The 17,731-nt window shown below is 35.8% G+C and overlaps 1 protein-coding gene across 1 annotated transcript in view; it reads left to right on the top strand.

Annotated features, from left to right (window-relative positions):
- Positions 1-17,731, top strand: part of LOC149775389 (DNA repair protein RAD51 homolog 4-like) — a 40,443-nt gene that overhangs the window by 2,753 nt on the left and 19,959 nt on the right. The window contains exons 2-5 of the mRNA XM_089943742.1: positions 1,952-2,070; positions 4,066-4,147; positions 11,304-11,429; positions 16,698-16,796. Coding sequence (XP_089799868.1) covers positions 1,952-2,070; positions 4,066-4,147; positions 11,304-11,429; positions 16,698-16,796 — 426 coding nt within the window. The remainder of the gene's footprint in view (positions 1-1,951; positions 2,071-4,065; positions 4,148-11,303; positions 11,430-16,697; positions 16,797-17,731) is intronic.

Genomic DNA, 17,731 nt, shown 5'->3' with positions numbered 1-17,731 from the left:
TGTTTGTTTATCTATAACACTTCTTAGCCAAATAAGCCAGTCTTGTTTGTTTTGTTTTTTGGTTCTGATTGATTTGTCAGAATGTCACTTCAGAACATTTGATTTCTTCATTAAATGATTTATTGGAGGTTCACTGCTTAGCCATCTTCATAGTTATGATTGTGGGCTTTATGCTAATTCTCATAAATCATGCTGAACAATCAACATAATGCATAAATATTGCACGTTGACAAAGATAACATCGTCACGCCAAGCAGCATATAGGTGTGGCACTGATAGCTTGCATAACATATCAAAATAATAATGTTGTGTATAAAATAAGACAAAGATGCAAAGCAAACATTTTTAAACTAGGTATGGGGCAGAGAACAGGCTGTCAAACCAATTGGGCATGAAAATTTAGAGTAGATAAAGTGTCAGTGTATTGTGATGTACTGTATATACTCCCATGTAAGTCGAGTCCAGATTCAAAGAGCAGAGACCCAGATTTGCCATTGCATAATGTGGCCGCAGAACAGGGTCTTTATTGTTTGTCTTGCTGGTTACTACTAAAGTACAAATCATGCAGGTCATGTAGGCATTTGATTCTCATCAGATAATATGTACTTTTGAGAGAGTGACATATGTAAGGTGAAGTAGTTCGCATTTAAAACATGCACAGTGGAGAGAATGTTTGCATACCTCTATGCTACATTAATGTAATGTGGATGATATTTCTTTTGGATATTGTACTTTTGGAAATTTTACATGATTTAAGCACACTGCTAACTAAAATGACTGCTCCCTTGTGTTAAAAAATCAGTCAGAATTAGTCTAAAGTACACTATACATAGCAGCTATTAAAATAGGGAAAATGAATTTTGCCAGACTAGACAATACCAGCTTCTGAAAGTGCAATGAATGAATTACCAAATATATAAAATGTAAAAAAAGTTATTGGCTCTTTTTTATACAATTTACCTCTGAAGTTCAGGAAGTGAAAATGACCAAGTAGAGCTAGCACTTTTTTGAAAGGTGCACATTTGAAGTAAGGCCAAGCTGTATACTCTATAACCCATAGTACACCCATCAATCATACACCAAAATAAAGGGAATTAAAGGTTCTTTGCATTATGCCTAAGATATGCAAGGTCTTTTTTAAATAGCCAGTATAACCTGTGAGGAAAGCCAGGGAAATTCTTTTTCTTTAAAATCCTACCCTATGCAAAATACGAAACTGTAGAGCGCCACCTTAATGTGGCCTCAGATCAGGGTCTTTATTGTTTGTCTTGCTGGTTACTACTAAAGTACAAATCATGCAGGTCATGTAGGCATTTGATTCTGATTATTTCAGCAATGGGAGTCATTTTTGATCATTTGATTTCATATAACTTTGAATGACAGTTATTCAGTTTATTTCATTCCATGTTGATCATTGGAAGATCATAATAAATGCTCCAAGAAATACATGTAATAAAATCAATGTTAAAGTACAAGGAAATTTTTGGACAAGGTCAAGAAAGAGGTTCTGTATGTTCCAGTATAAACTGATTTAATGTAACACTGATGTGACTGAAAGCTCATCATTAATTTGTTTAGACCCTGACATCCTCTTTTTTTTCTTGACCCAGGTAAGAACCTGGCCAACATTGTAAATGTCCATAGCAATCAATAATTTTCATCTGGATGATTTGTGCTGACAACTAAGGTGCAGAGAGTTCAACAATCACGAATGAACAGACTTTGTTTAAGCTATATTGGTATTAAATTTTAGAACAACAATTATGTTTTTTAAGATCTGTAAATGCACCTACATTATATACACTATAAAAAACAGCATATATCCAGATCTTCCAGCATGTGAGGGCAGATTTGAATCTTAACAGTTTGACTTGACTTATAAGCAAGTATATATGGTAGTTCTGTTTTTTTTTCTTTCTTTTACTGTGATTTTCCATTTTGTAATTTTCAGGACCTTCTTGCCATCAGACGTGTAATTCTGGCCCAATATTCAGGCTTTCCACTAACAGGAGCAGATTTGTACAATAATGGGGTCCTTTCCATGGCTATACTGTCTACTGGTTGTACAAGGTGAAAACCTTAGTAATAATGATAATACATGTAATAATGATGATGATGAATGTATAAAAATTCACTAGCTCGATGCCTGAGAGAGACTCAAATTTGACTTTTGGAAATATCACAAGTTTGCAAGGTGTATGCCTGTGCAAGTCCAAAATATTGAGACACATTAGCCATGTTCATTTTTTAATTCTAAATGTCCTGCAGGTTTTACCACTGCCATCTTACCACAGATCAGAATGGAACATGCACTTTTAGCATTTAAACGGTACAGCTTATGTGATTTTTTGGTTCTTCACACTTCACAATAAGGGTGGAATAGATTTTTAAAAATAAATTTCCAATCTCTGTGTATCCTGATGGAGTTGCCACTTAGAAAATATTTTTATTGCTGGTTGTAAATGACAGTGGTGCTGATCTGACATCCTGTATGGCCACTATGGCAGCCATCTTGAAAATCTTGTCATGGCTACTCCTGGAATGGATGGTCTCATTCACAAGGTATTTTTTTCACCAAAAGACTTCTAATGATCTCTACATGCCAAATAACTTCTAATGATCTTTCCTTGGTCATAACTGTAAATGGTGCCAATCTTACATCCAATATAGCTGCCACAGCAGCTGATGTAAAAAAGAATTGTGTGTGTGTGATTTGGATTTTTAACGTAGCTTTAAAAATATTCATTTATATTGCTACAGTGTCTGCATTGTGGCAGTTTATAGTGATGTCAAGCACTGGGGCATCATGCCGCAGACATGTAGCATGATGTCCCACCCAGTCACGTTATCCTGACACCAGGCTGACCAGTTCTAACACTAACCTCTTAATGCTGAGTGCCAAGCAAGGCAGCTGTTGGTGCCACTTTTATAAGTCTTTGGTATGATTCGGCCAGGGATCGAACCCACATCCGAGGCATATGCTCTAACCACAAGGCCACTGGAGAAATCTAAAAAGGAATTAGATGTGATTTTAAAACTTGACAGTTAAAAGAAGAACTGGTTTTGTTCTGAATCTCTGGAAAGTCTGTTTGGTCAATAGAGCATCAGTCACTTTGAAGGACTCATTATACATGATTTTGTGTGAGGGGAGGCTTAAAAAGTCATCTTTGTGTGAAACTTTGCGTTTTAGAAGGTCTGTCACATTATCGTCACTATTCCATACATTTATTCTATTAGTTCAGAATTTTCAAGTAATGCTATGTCAGATACTACGAGAGCATCAAAAGTGAAGAAAAAATTCATGCATCTGATAGCAAATACATGATGGGACCAGTGTTTACAACTTGCAGGACACCACATATCTTTAAACAAAACTGACCTGTCAGTTGTAGGGATGACACTTTCCATGATGCTACTTCCGAGAACACAGACTCCAGTTGCAGTATGCAAGGAGTTTAACCATACTTTATAATACAAACAAACATAAACGTTGGCCAACATAAAATAGAAAGAAGGAAAAATTTGATGAAATCTATGAATGAAAACTTCTTTCCACCAAAATATCTAAATAGTGAATAAATCCTCTGAATAGGAAATTATTGCCCTAAATTGTATTAAATATAAGAGGTGGGAAGGTGGGTGGTTATGCATGTAGGGTTAGGAGCACTTACTAGGTTGAATATGGTATCTCCATTAAGAAAAATGAGATGTACTCAACTGAAGTAAAGAGAAACTGAAATTGTAATACTCTTTGTAACAAGAACAACAATATTATTCATAATTGGTGCATGGTGTTTGTTGAAGAACCAAGTGTGAAGGGTTCGTCTTCATATAGAAGTCATCAGTGTTAAGGAGCTAGTTTGGATTTTTTTTCTTCATAGGTCACTGCTTTAAGACCAGTTTTTATAGAAATTGATTGTTTATTTATGACCTGGAAGTGAAGTTGTGATAGTCATTTTTTACATGAATATGTGTACCACAAGGGACTTTCTTTACACTTTGACATATACCTTTATGTTTCAGTATACCTAAATGAATCAATAATAACGGCCTTCATTCTTTTAGCATAGATGAGTTACTTGATGGCGGTCTGTATACAGCTGAAGTTACAGAAGTGGCAGGAGGCATTGCTGCTGGAAAAACACAGGTATCAAAATTATTTTCATAAATTAAAGAAAAATTGACAAATATGTGCCCATAATATGCAGATTCCTAAAAAAAAAAAAACCAAAAATGAATGGTTTCATTTATACTCATTTTCCTCAAGTATGTTGACATTAATTAAATTTTTGTTGTGGTCCCTTTTTTTCAAGCACTTATCCAAGGGATGCCCAAGTCATCACTTTACTCAACACAGAACACGTTTCCATTTACTGGATACTTTTTAGAAGCTTATTAAGAAACCACTGGCCCCTGGCACGAGCTTTATACCTGAATGGTTTTAAACCTGTAGTCTGGCTCAATATTTAAAGGCTCCCATCACACATTCTTTTCCACTCTTTAACTTTACAGATCTGAGATTAAGTAATGCAACCTACTATACATAGATTCATCATTAGCAGGTTTGTTGTGTATTATGTTGGGAGTCTTTTCAAGTTCAGTATGTCATGGTGCTGTGTGTTGAATTTTTCTATTACATTTGCATAGCTGCCAACCCTCACGAATTTGGTGTGAATTTCACGACTTTTTCAGCAATTCACGAATTCACGCCGTAAGACAAAAATTCACGAATTTTCCGATCCTCAATTATTTTAAATCTTTAATAAAATAACCGATTTCCCGTTAAGCGCTAGTCGTGATATTCGCAGTTGCCGAAACGGTCCAGTACCGCTGGTCACGATATTAGTAGATCTACAGCCGATTAGTACAGTTGGCCTGGTCGCAAGCATTTTAGCCTATTTTAATCTGTATGTATAAGAGTAGTTTTACAAATGCTTTTGAGAGAAACTGGGGCCTAACCGGAAATTTGCTCCGCGCATGCGTCAAAACACCGATTCGAGTTAACGTTCAGCATCGCATGTAAGATTTTGAAAATGTCTTCCCCGCCAAGGAAAAAGAAATGTATTACTCAAAAAGTGAAGTTTAATTTGGAATATATCAAAAATTGGCCATGCATTCTGCCATTAAACATTGATATTCATTCATGCTTTTTGCACTCAGTGTGCCATCGCAGAGACGATGTGAGGAAGAATGTCGGTTGCAAAAAACACGTAGAAGTTGGGAAAATTAAGAATTCGCAGATTTCATCTCTGGAATATTTTAAACCATTGGTGGAAGACCCGCAGGCTACCAACGCTTAAGCATTATTTGTGAGTTTTCTTGTGTTGAACACAATCTACCTTTATCAGCTGGAGACCATGCTAAACATTTGTTCTGACATGTTCCCGGACTCGAAAATCGCTTCCAAATTTTCCTGTGGAAGAACCAAAAATGCTGCAGCTCCTGTGCATTCCTCACAGCAACAGTGACAGCGAAAGAGTATTTTCTTTAGTGAGGAAAAATAAGACAGACTTTAAGGCCTCCTTAGCTGCAGAAAATTTGTCAGCAATTTTAGTCCCCAAGATCAACCAGCAGGCAAGAAGTCGGAACTGTTTAGAAAACAAATTTACGATCAAGCAGTTGAGGAAGTTCAAGTCTGCCACAGTATCATGTCTTGGTAAATAAATATTTCTGCATATATGTAGTGTTTTATTTTTATTTTGCGAACTTGATATAGTGTAGTATTGACGGTCGGAGTAGTCAGAGTGGACGGAGTTATTGTGATGGTATTATTCACGAATTCGTGTCCAAATTCACGACTTTTTATCCCTATTTTCACTAATTGTGAGCCTGGAAGGTTGGCAGCTGTGCATTTGTCTTTCCATTCTATGATTTTCTGTCTATTAGAAATTGAGACATGAAACATGTATAGCATTAAAAGGTGTCACTAGCCAAATTAGGGGTCCTATCTTCAAAGTCCAGGTCACGACTAAATATTTTAGATTTGTCATACTTAGCATCCTGCATTCTAACTTAATAACTGTTTAAGGTAAAGACAAATACAGCTTGGTACACTTATTGTCACTAGATATGTTGAATTACATGTTTAGGGAACTATCCTTGGGATCAAGGAAAAGGTCAGTGGTCAATAATTTTTTGTTTCTATTTTATGTCATAAGCATTTTGAGGTACAGGGATCAACCATGTTAAACTTGTTTTTCTCATTTATTGCATCTCGTGTATCAGTCAAGATTTTCACTGTCAAGGTCACTGATAAAATTTATTCTCCCTTTTCAAGGATGGAGTGAAGAAACGTTTTTATGCTCCATGTTTGCCTAATTACTTTTTGACTCTGTTTTAATAATAATAATAATGAGGACTTTGAATAGCGCCTAATCTTTAGAAGCTCAAGCGCTTTACAACATTAGACAACAGGTATAACATAAAAAACATAATGATATAATTACAAAAACAAATTAGAAAACATAAAAAACATGCTGAAAATATTTAAGGTAGGAAACGTTATTAGGTCTTTAAGTTTGTTCTTGCAGTTGAAATAAGTGAGTTTTAAGAGCACTCTTGAACGGGATCACTGTGTCTTTGTGTCTAAGTTCAGTGGGCAATTCATTCCATGTTGCTGGGCCCTGGTATGCAAAACAACGCTGTCCATATGACTTTGTTTTCATAGCGGGAATAATGAGTATACGATTGTCAGAAGAGGAGCGTTAGTATCTTGCTGGTGTGTACACATGGGTGAGGCCAGATAGTTATATGGGACTGGAGTCCATCAGTGAAAAGTAGAACAGAGAACAAATTTTGTGTTTGATTCGGAATCGAATGGATAGCCAGTGTAGGGTACAGAGCAGCGGGGAAGTGTGCTCTGATCGTGGTACTCTAAGTATGATCTGAGCAGCTGTTTTTTGAACTTTTTGAAGTTTCTGGAGTAGATATTGAGATGAACCAGACAGAATTGAGTCACAGTAGTCCAGTCTTGAAAGTACTAATGAACACACAAGTGTTTTAGTGGCATCAACTAAAAGATATTTGCAAATGGAGCTGATGCATCTCAGCTCAAGATATGCAGCCTTGCATATGTTCATGACATGTTGGTGCAATGTGAGAGTACTGTTCAGAGTAATACCTAAGTTTCATACTGATTGTGTGAATTTAATGTTGGTGTTGCTGATATTTATTGTTTGAGGTAAAGGATGTGAATGAGAAAGTCTTTGTTTTGTGATCAGAATGGCCTCAGTTTTATCATCATTCATCTGCAGCTTGTTACATGTCATCCATGATTTCACATCAGAAATGCACCTCTCTACACCTTGGATGGTGGCATCAACTTCAGTTGGGTGGCTAGACTTGTATATTTGGGTGTCATCAGCGTACAATTGATGAGACACTGGATGATGATCTATGACACTTGAGAGTGGCTGAGTGTATAGACTGAAGAGAACAGATCCAAGAACAGACATCTGTGGAACACCACAACATAGATTAACTGGGCTGGAGTGTTTTCCATTTGCGGACACAATTTGTGTCCTGTTGACCAAGTAGGACTTCAACCACACTAAGGCTGTTTCATGAATGCCAAATACATGCTGGAGACGGTGAAGTAATATGTCATGGTCGATTGTGTCAAATGCTGCAGACAAATCAAGGAGGGTGAGAACTGTAATCTTTCCGCTATCCAAAGCTGAGAGAATGTCATTAACTACTTTTAGAAGAGCAGTTTCAGTACTGTGGCAAGGGCTAATTGCAGATTGTACATTGCTAAATAGACTGTTTGAATTCAGATGAGATAACAAGCTGGGATAGAACAACCTTTTCTAAGATTTTTTATATGAATGGGAGATTAGAAACTGGGCGGTAGTTCTTTAAATTGTTATGGTCTAGTGTTTGTTTCTTCAGCAGAAGCTTTACAATGGCAGTTTTGAAAAATGATGGGAATTCCTCAGATGAGATAGAGGTATTAATAACATCAGTTAGTGAAGGCAATACTGGATCTAAGCACTCAAGCAGCAGTGATATTGGAAGTAGATCAAGTTCACATGACTTTCATGCACTCTTCATCAGGATTGTACGTACGAAATCCATAGAGACAGGTTCAAATGCTGCTAATGGTTGCCGCTCAAATTCTGTATCCCAACTGTATGGTGACGACGAGTCAGTTGAAATTGTGGTGTCAAGCTTATCTCTAATGGTTTGTACTTTGTCACAGAAGAAATTTGCAAACATGTCCAGAAGGTCGACTGGAGAGAAGGTAGTTGGAAGTGGTGTACATTTGTTCCTTGACATTAGCTTGTTAGTACTCTCGAAGAGCTCTTTGCAGCTGGAACTTTCCATGATCATGGTAGTGTAGTCGGCTGATTTCGCAGCATGGACTATATTTGTGATATTCTTCTTAGCGGCTTCATAGATTTGGAGTCTGGTGGAAAGCCAAAGCCTCTCAGCTTTACGGCGATCTCTTTTAGCAGTGCGAAGCTGGTGCCTAACACTACTATACCATGGAGAACACTTTTGAATTGATACTCTGCACTTGGTAGCTGGGGCATGTTTGTTGAGCAATGAACACAGGCAGTTATCGAGTTTTACTACTGTAGGAGGTAAGCAAGTTGTTAGGTTTGCTTGGATGTCATGCATTAGTTTGGTTCTATTTATCATATGGAGTTTCTCTTAGTAGCAGATGAATGTGGAGGGTTAGGGACTGATATATCAAGATGGCATATAATGCAGAGGTTGTCTGATGCAAGTTCATGGGATACCAGGGAGGACTGTAGAATGTTATCATCAGGTCTATGAAGAATCCAGTCTAAAATGTGACCATGTTTATGGGTGGGTTGGTTAACTCACTGTTTGAGGTTGAAAACATTAATGGAATCCATGAGTTTTGATGTGTTTGGGTTTCCAGGACAGTCATAGTGAAAGTTGAAATCTCCAAGAATAATCAGGTTGCCACCTATTGAATTTCCATACTCCAGGCGATTTGGAAACTGCTTCAAAAAGAGAGATTCGGTCAGCTTGTTTTTTCTACTAGGAGGAGGGCAGTAATGGCAGAAAAAATGGACTAAACCTTTGCTGCAGTATGAGTGTGGTTTGGACTAGTTCAAACGATGTGTGGTCGAAATTGAATGTTGTGGTGTGGTTAATACGTTTGATCATGGAGTTCTTTCTGATGACAGCAATTCCACCTCCACGAGAGTTACGGGGGAAAGACTTGATGAAGTAACCAGTGGGTGTTAGATCCACACACTTGGGCTCATCGCCTGATGGTTTTAGCCATATTTCTGTCAGGATAAAGATGTCGATATTCTGGTCCTTGATAAAATTAACTATTTCTGTGCACTTTTCCGGTGGTCCTACTGATTGGGCATTGAATAATGCAATACACAGGTATCTCTTGGATAGTTGACACAAAGGTTGACGATTTAATAGGGATTTGAATTAGGTTATCAAAATTAGCAGTCAAATTTTTTAATTGTTGAGCCAGAAAAGGCATAAGTGAGATAACTGGAATTCTTCCTGTTCGACGCCGGCCAGCTTTGAAACGTTTCTTTTTTCGCTTCTGTTTACATTTAGGTAATAATGAATGTAGTCCCAGTTTGTTTAGTCTAGAGCACAATATAGTGTGGAGAGCCAAGGAGTGGTCAATTAAAGCAATTAATGAGGGTCCATCATAGCATAAACGGGTTGACTGGTGAGTATCACATGGTGGTGGTTTGTTCAAAAACAAAGAAAGTTGTAGCAGTGGAGCAAGACAACTGAGAAAAAGTCTATTTGTACTCGTTTCCAAAACAAAGAGATGAAGAAACTCATACAAACTGAACAGCCAATACATGATGAACACTAATGTAAATGAAGACAGGCAACAAGCACATATATCATGAAAACGGCACAAAAAACGGAACAGCTGCTTCAAGCCAGTTAAGCGATAGTGGCCATCTTGTATTAAAGCGTCATAGTCAAGTTTAATTATTGTGAACTTTTGTGACCTCACTATGGTAGACAATATACAGTAATTGACTGAATTAGCTTGTTATTTCATGTTTTGAGAAGCCCCGGAATACACTGAGGTCATCTTACATTGAGGCATATTACAAGCTAGGGATTATGGGATTTCTTCAAGTTCATGTCAAAGTACACTAACCAACTCTTCTGACTTGTTTTAGCAATAAAAGTTACAAAATCAACTTGCCCAGATGCAAATCAGCCCAGAGTTGTCTCTTCAATAGAGGTATAGCCTTTTTAGAAACTAGGCTATTCCCCTTGAATTTGGAATGCTTCTGTCTACTCAGTGCGCATTCCCACCTTATCTTGCCTGCAGAAATTTACTTTGATATGAAGACCTGTCTAAATAATTGTACCTTTTTTGGACCAAAAAAGTGGATTTTCTAAACAAAATGTGTATATCTGTGTGTATGATGTAATAGAGAAAGCAGATGCAGAGCTTAAAAAAATGCATGATTTTTGTGCATTTGGTTGATGTTTGGAAAGGATGCATGTGTAGAAATTAACAACTGTATGTCCAAGAATAGACCCTGACATTCATTACACATTATTCTCAGTTGTACATTGCTCGCACCCCAATGCTGTGTACCAGGTCAGGGAATTTAGTATTGGACTGTTGGTCATAACCCACAAAAAAATTGTTTGGACTGGCAGAAGTTGCCTTTTAAGCAGACCGCTGAATCAAAATCATGTCAATAATTAATGAATTTATTATCCACTGCCCATTGAAGCTGGTGTGTGATGTAGAAGCAGATTCCATCAGTCCATCTGTCACACTTTTGTTACTTGAATTTGTAGATTTTGAAACAGATTCCATTACTCTGTCTGGTACACTTCTTATGTATCCCACTACAACTGCCTGTGATGGAATGAATGTCCAGCAAGTCCACACATTTTTTTGAACCCATGGTGCATATATGTTTGCATATATGTATATGTCTGTAAATACATGCTTTCTGTTATTATTGTGTTGTTGAATGGATTTGCTTAAAATGATACACAGACATACATGATGGGTTATATTTTTTTGTTACTAATCCACATGTCACCAGAAACTAACATACCAGTAATGCATTGACTCAAACAAGTCCAAACATGTGTATTTTGCCTATCACTTCCTGTATACATTCTAAACACAAATCCCCCTTATATTTAATAAAACTTTCCGTCTCCTTACAGCTGTTTTGGTAGGGCAGGTGTATGGATAACTCCAGTCTTGTTTGGTGAAGAGTATAGTTTTTTTTTCTACAGAAAATGTTAAAATGCATATTATATTAATGCTTTATTTTTATGAAAACATTTTTTTCCTTCCCCAGATGTGCTTCACCTCTGCAGCTAGCGTCATTCGAAAGACCAAACAGAATGTAATTTTTGTAGACACCTGTGGGTCTTTTTCTGCAGAGAGAATTAGTATCATCCTGGAAGAAAATGGTGTATCTGAGGTTTGTTTTTTGTATATTACTGCTCCTAAAACACATTCCCATTTATTTTCTTGTCTACTTTTGCAGGTTGTATGCCAAAAATTCCTCTTTTCTGTTAGTGGCATTACTATTTTAAAAAAATGGTAACAGTTTTGACATGGATGGTTTTCCTTCCCTTATGTCTATGGTATTGTGTCAGTTTTCTTTTACCAAGTTTAGTTTGCATTACTAATAATAGTAAGAAACTTTATTGTTTTAACTAAAATTAGCACCTGAGTATTCTTCCACTAGCCTTTCATGTCAAGTTTATGTCAATAGAGGCAACTCCAAATTAGGTGCATAGTTAGCAACAATCATAATTGCTGTGGAACAATATCCAATAATACTTCATACAATCATAGAAAATGCTTTTGATATGAAATCAAGATAATTTTGAAAAAATTGTTTAAATTTTATACATGATAATGATTGGCATGTAGAGAAAAGCAAAGTTATAAAACTTATGAGAATTAAAAGAAACAATGGTGTGCACAGTTTGAAGATCATAGTAGATTCTTATTAAACACAAAGGAAAGGGTGAGTAAATGTTTATCAGTACGACACATTTATTAGTTTTGTGCAATAGTTATCCCCCAGGGTAGAATTTACAGTAGGTTATAAATCACTAAAGAATTCCAACGGTCTTGTCTGCTTTTTAGCTGAGTTTTTATTTTTCTTTGAATGGAATATTATTGCAGTTATTAGAGTTATATTATAAATTTTTTTCTTCATTCTTTAATAAAAGACAGAAATCGCAACCATGTCATTTACATCGAATCTCTACTAGAGTTCATAGCGATATAATATGCCTAAATAAAATGTGATGTCATAATGTAATGGTGATGTCAGTTGAAACTGCAGTGTTGATTTTGACAAGAATAGATTACCTTAAACCATTTGTGAAATCGTGTTTAAATTCAATTTTCAAATCTCAAAATACAGTAGAATTATAATGTTGCTAGAACACGATTCTCAGCCAGAATATATATGTCATGCGTAACAGCAAAACAAATAAAATTCTCTTCATTTAATTATCATTTCTGGACTATATGAAAATAAAATCTTAAAGATTCAGTTAATAGGTGTCTGAGGGTGACATTAACTAAGTCTATCAGGGCCCTGCATGGCAGAGTGGTTTAAATTGCTCGCCTTTACTGATCACTGCTGTCTCACCTCTGCATGGGTTTTAGTCTTTGGCTCGGCCAATGTGAGTATGTGAGAAAGCTGCCAGTAGCTTCCATTGGGTTGGTGGTTCTGATCGTGCTTTTCCCTGGGTTCTGCCTCCACCAGTTATACTGGTGGCTATTATCTTTCGCTGTGGAATAGCGTTAAATGCAATCAAAAACAACAAACAGCAACTAAGTTCATCCCAAAAGTGTTAAATTACTTTTTATTTCTGTTAAAAGTATGATTTGTAGTAGATGGCAGCAGATGCAGAAATTCCTGCGCAAATTGGCCATTGTTGCAAGCTGTTGTGGTTTATTTTGTGCAAAGCACTTTGGGTACAACTGGTACTTATCTCACTTCTTATATCACGGCTTGAATTTAATGCTTGCATACTTGCTAAATGAGATTTAATTGTGGAAGATGTGAGTTGAGTTTTTAAGCTCATGCATCTTTCTGTATTTTCCAATGATATCCAGGAAATCATTAGTGAAACTCCTTAAAGATACAAACTCAAAATGCACATGCATAATTCTAAAACTTGTTTTGGTATTGATTCCTTGTTAATGAAATATGCTGTTTATAGTATAGCTTAATCCTGGTACAGTGATTGTACAAGTACTTGCTGATAAAACACAGTGCACCAGAGCACAAAATTATATTTTCCAGAGGAGGCAGGAAATCATATGTGTAGATAATTATTTTAATCACAAATACATAAAGTTGAATCTTATTACGATGTTAATTATATTAACAGTGTGTTTTCATTGTTTATGACAAAATAGTTAAAACAACTATCTTTTTACAAACAGTTGTACCTGTCACAAATTAATGGTAAATATTAAAAATATAATGATATTTATGACCATTTACACCAATAGTGTAGCTAGAAAATTGCAGGCTTCAGTATCAACACTTTTGTTTTTATCATTTAGGCTCTCTAATATCAGTATGATGTTTTTCACAGTATCAGCTGTAGTGCAAGCGTAATCATCCCACTTTTGTTACAGCTTGTGGATTGCAACTTACACAACAATTAACATAGCAAATCTATCCACTGTAAGGTACTGACCTTGTAATTCGGTGCATGTGTGTGATTTTCTTTTGAGCTGAAAATATTTTTTCTTATTTCAAGATAATTATTTTTTCCCCAAATATCATCAATTATCATATTGTTATTTTGCTATAAATTAGAGCATGGCATTTTTGCAACTATTGACTGCTGGAAATCTGGAAATGAAACAAAAGAAGTGTCAAGCCCCTGTCCCAGAACATTGAATTATTGGTCCCAAATATAATTACATTATGCTATGGACAGACATACCATGGTACATTCAGAAATACCACAGTACAAATTTTTTTAGGTACCCATCATTACAAATACATATTCCCCTGATATTGTTTTCAGTTAGGTCAGATGTATTACTGTATCTCTGTCAAAGAAAAAAATTGTAGGTCACCAGATATTAAGTATTTGTCACATATTATCTGGAGTATCCCTGAAAATGAACCATATGCTTTTAAAGATTTAATATGCAATACTTTTAACTTCTTTATATATATATATATCTCTTTTATTTATATACATCATACTTCATAGAGAATTTCACGTATCTTTACATTTTAGTTTTATCTTGTGCTTCATGTTTGCATTATTTGGAAGGGTGTATCTTTCTAGTCTTTGTGCTACTATTCAGTTTTACATTTTACATTTTTTGTACTTTATTATTAGTTGACATGATGTAGCCACTGCTGTGCTGATGTAGATTAAAATGCTACTTTATACATACCACTAAAATGTAATGGTTGTCCCAGATGTGTTCTTGAGGCTGATTGATCATGAACCATGCATGGCCAGATAATGCAAACTTGGAAATGTATATAAATCTGGCTTTAGTTATAAGCAAGAAAAATGATTAGTTGTAGATGATTTCATTTATTTTTGTTTTTTCTTTTCTTTGTAAAGGTGAAAATGTTAATAAAATTTACAATTAAAACTGATAGAAAATTATTGTAGTTCTTGTTATTCCCAGACTTCTGGATTATAGTATTGGTAATTACAGTTGATGCTACAAGAAATTGCAAAAACGGGATTTTGCAAGTTCATTTTTTCTTTCTTTCATTTGCAAACAGCGCAAGTTTTAAAAAAAAGGTTAATCAAGACCCTTAAATCAATGAAGAATGTTTTCAAATGATAACCTAATACCAGTCATATTTATAATGCTTTACAGAAATTTCTGTTGGGTTTGCTATTGTCTCCTACAAAACATACTTTAAAACCAAATTTTAACTTCCTTTAAATGCTCAAAATTTTTCGATTTTTTTGTTATCAAGTCTCTTAGTTATCTTTTCTAATTTGATAAGTTGTTTTTCAGCAAACTTGAAGGGTGTACCTAAATGAGTCTTTTCGGACATACTTTAAGAGATTCACAAGATCAATACATAGCTGCCAAGTGTCCTGTTTTTCCCATATTTTGGACCTGAATATGGGTGTATGTTTTTCTTGCTAAAAAATCAATTTTTTAATATTAAAAAAAATTCCTTGCAAATTTCTATTTAGAATGGGCACTAGGTTACATTCTGAAAGAAATGTATCGCATGTGTAAAGGAATAGAGTTCTAAAATATGATTGGTTCATTTGAAACTGAGGCTAACATGCCTGTCATTATTTGCCATATTGGATCGCACAAACATTTGCCACTATCACTGTATCTCATCTTTGTAATATTCAGCTTCTGATCATGTCAAAAAGGAAAGCAAAATATTCAGGAAGACAAGAAAACAGAACTGCAAGGACAATTGTGCCATCTTGTTTAGATTTGTGAAACCATCTAGTAAAGAATTAAACTTTATGTTTTGCAATTGTATAATGTGATTTTGCAATTTGTCTTGGAGATGCCCATGACATACAAGAGCATGAAAAAAGCTAATAAACATCAGCTTGCTGCTTCATCATCAGCAACTCAGCCTGAACTTACAGTGTATACAGTAGAACATGACTTGAAAGACCACCGCTAGGTGAGACCACCTGTCTTGAGAGATCACATTCTCAGTGCACAGATTTATTCACCATATATCATTGTAACCTGTTATGAGAGACCACTTGTCTTGAGAGACCATACTTTTTTGGCAAAAGAGGTCTTTCAAGACAGGTTCTACTGTATAAATACCAGAGAGAACCTTGATGTAATTTGATCAAAATTCGGTTTATTAAATTTCTTTTCGAAATGAACTTTCCCCTTTCAGTTATTAGTGTTGCAATTTATTTCATGCAAGTTTTCCAGACAGTAAAAATGCAAAGGATTACTCGTGTGCTAGAACGAAAACTGTTCAGTTAGAAAATCACACAGAATTAAGATCATCAATGAAACATGGTACATTGGAATCAGTAATGATTGAAACAACAAGGCATGGAAAAGGCTCCTATAAACAGCTTGTGTATGAGTGTGTGTTGCACTCTAGCACCTACTAAATGGTTGTTGTTGTTGTTGTTGTTCTAGGGTTTAACGCCATTTTTCAGCACAAGATAGGCTATACATGGCGGCCAGTATAACTGGTGGAGGAAGAACGCTGGAAAACCCAGGGAAGAACCACCGACCCACGAGAAGCTACTGGCAGGCTTTCCCACGTCCTACTAAATGGACACCCTTATGAACAGGGTGCCCTTTCAGAAAGTACAGGAGTGCAAAACATGCATGTTTGACATTAAATAATTAAGTAAGTTATGGTCCTACTTTACTGATGGTTGTAGATGTTATAAATATGCATTAAAATTTTAAAATTAGTATTTGTTCCTGAAAATCAGTATTTTTGTCATAAGCAGTCAGTATTTTTGTACTGGGGTTGTGGGGTTGGCAGCTATGCAAATACATTGGGCACTGTAATGCTGATGAAATAAAAGGGGTGGGTCTGTTCTCTTTAAGGGGTAGAATGGTAAAAGTATAGTATTATAGTGTCAAGTAAGGTGACAAATGAACAGTGGGTGGCTTCTTTTGAGAGGAGTCTCACATTCGGAGAGGGGATCATAGTAGTTGTCTTTTCGTTGAATATTGTTTATAATGTGCACCATTCTTTGATTGTTTTCAGCCAGAGCAGCTTTTATCACAAGTCAGATGCTTCACAGCCTTTGACATATATGAGCTGTTTGAAACACTGGAAAATATTCGTCACAACAAGCAGCGACAGGTGACAAAGATTTTCTGACATTTTTGTATTCTATATAATTTGGTTCTGACACTAAAATTCTAAAAAAGTATGCTGCAAAAAGCTTATTTGCTTTTTATTTAATTCTACCACTAGTCCATCAGTCTGGTATTCTGTTTTTTTAAAGGGTTATATTCACACAGTATGTTCATAGAACAATGAACATCCCTGCAATTGACATCCAGAACTATGCAAGGGTTCAAGGTCAGGTCAATGTTGAGTATATGTGTAACACTCAGAATTTATTATCACCTATTAGGTATTTTTCACAGATGTTTTGTTTGGTGATTTTGTTAAAATGCCTGATTTTCATTTTGGTTATACTTGTTATATTTTTTTTAGAAATTATAGAGTTAGAAAGGTTACAGTATTTAGTTAAAAAATATTTGTATGGCACTTACTTTCACAACTTCACTATGAGATTGCTACCCCCCTCCCCCAAAAAACTTCCATAATATGACTATTTTTGTGGCGTGTCAATTTTAGTGGATTTTGTGGTTGCTACAAACTCCATTTTTAATGAGAGTAATATAAACCTGTCTTCCTTTTTATCTTTTGGATCTTTCCCCTTGTGGGAAAGAATAAATGCCCATGTGAGAAGACATTGCTCATAGTCTTCCTTGCTTTGGAAGTCTCATTAGGCCCAGTCCCTGATGCTCTGATATCATCAGTAATGATGGGGGATTGATTCTTGGTTCCTACCATGTGAGCAGCACCCTCTCAAGGGCAGTATCCTGGTTAATGATGACTTGCAAAACTCACCTTCCTGAGAAGAGCAGTGTTTTCACTCAAATAATACATTTTATGTGGCCTATTGGATCAGATTGTCATCACTGGACTGGTCTTGGTGACTGTACACTTGGCACCAGTCACTAATTAGTGAGATCGGATCCTAAATCTGTAGACGAGGATTGGGA

The sequence above is a fragment of the Sinohyriopsis cumingii genome, chromosome 19 (genome assembly GCF_028554795.1).
Source record: "Sinohyriopsis cumingii isolate HCF-2022 chromosome 19, ASM2855479v2, whole genome shotgun sequence".
Classification (NCBI taxonomy): Eukaryota; Metazoa; Mollusca; class Bivalvia; order Unionida; family Unionidae; genus Sinohyriopsis; species Sinohyriopsis cumingii.
This window is presented reverse-complemented; position numbering and strand designations above follow the sequence as displayed.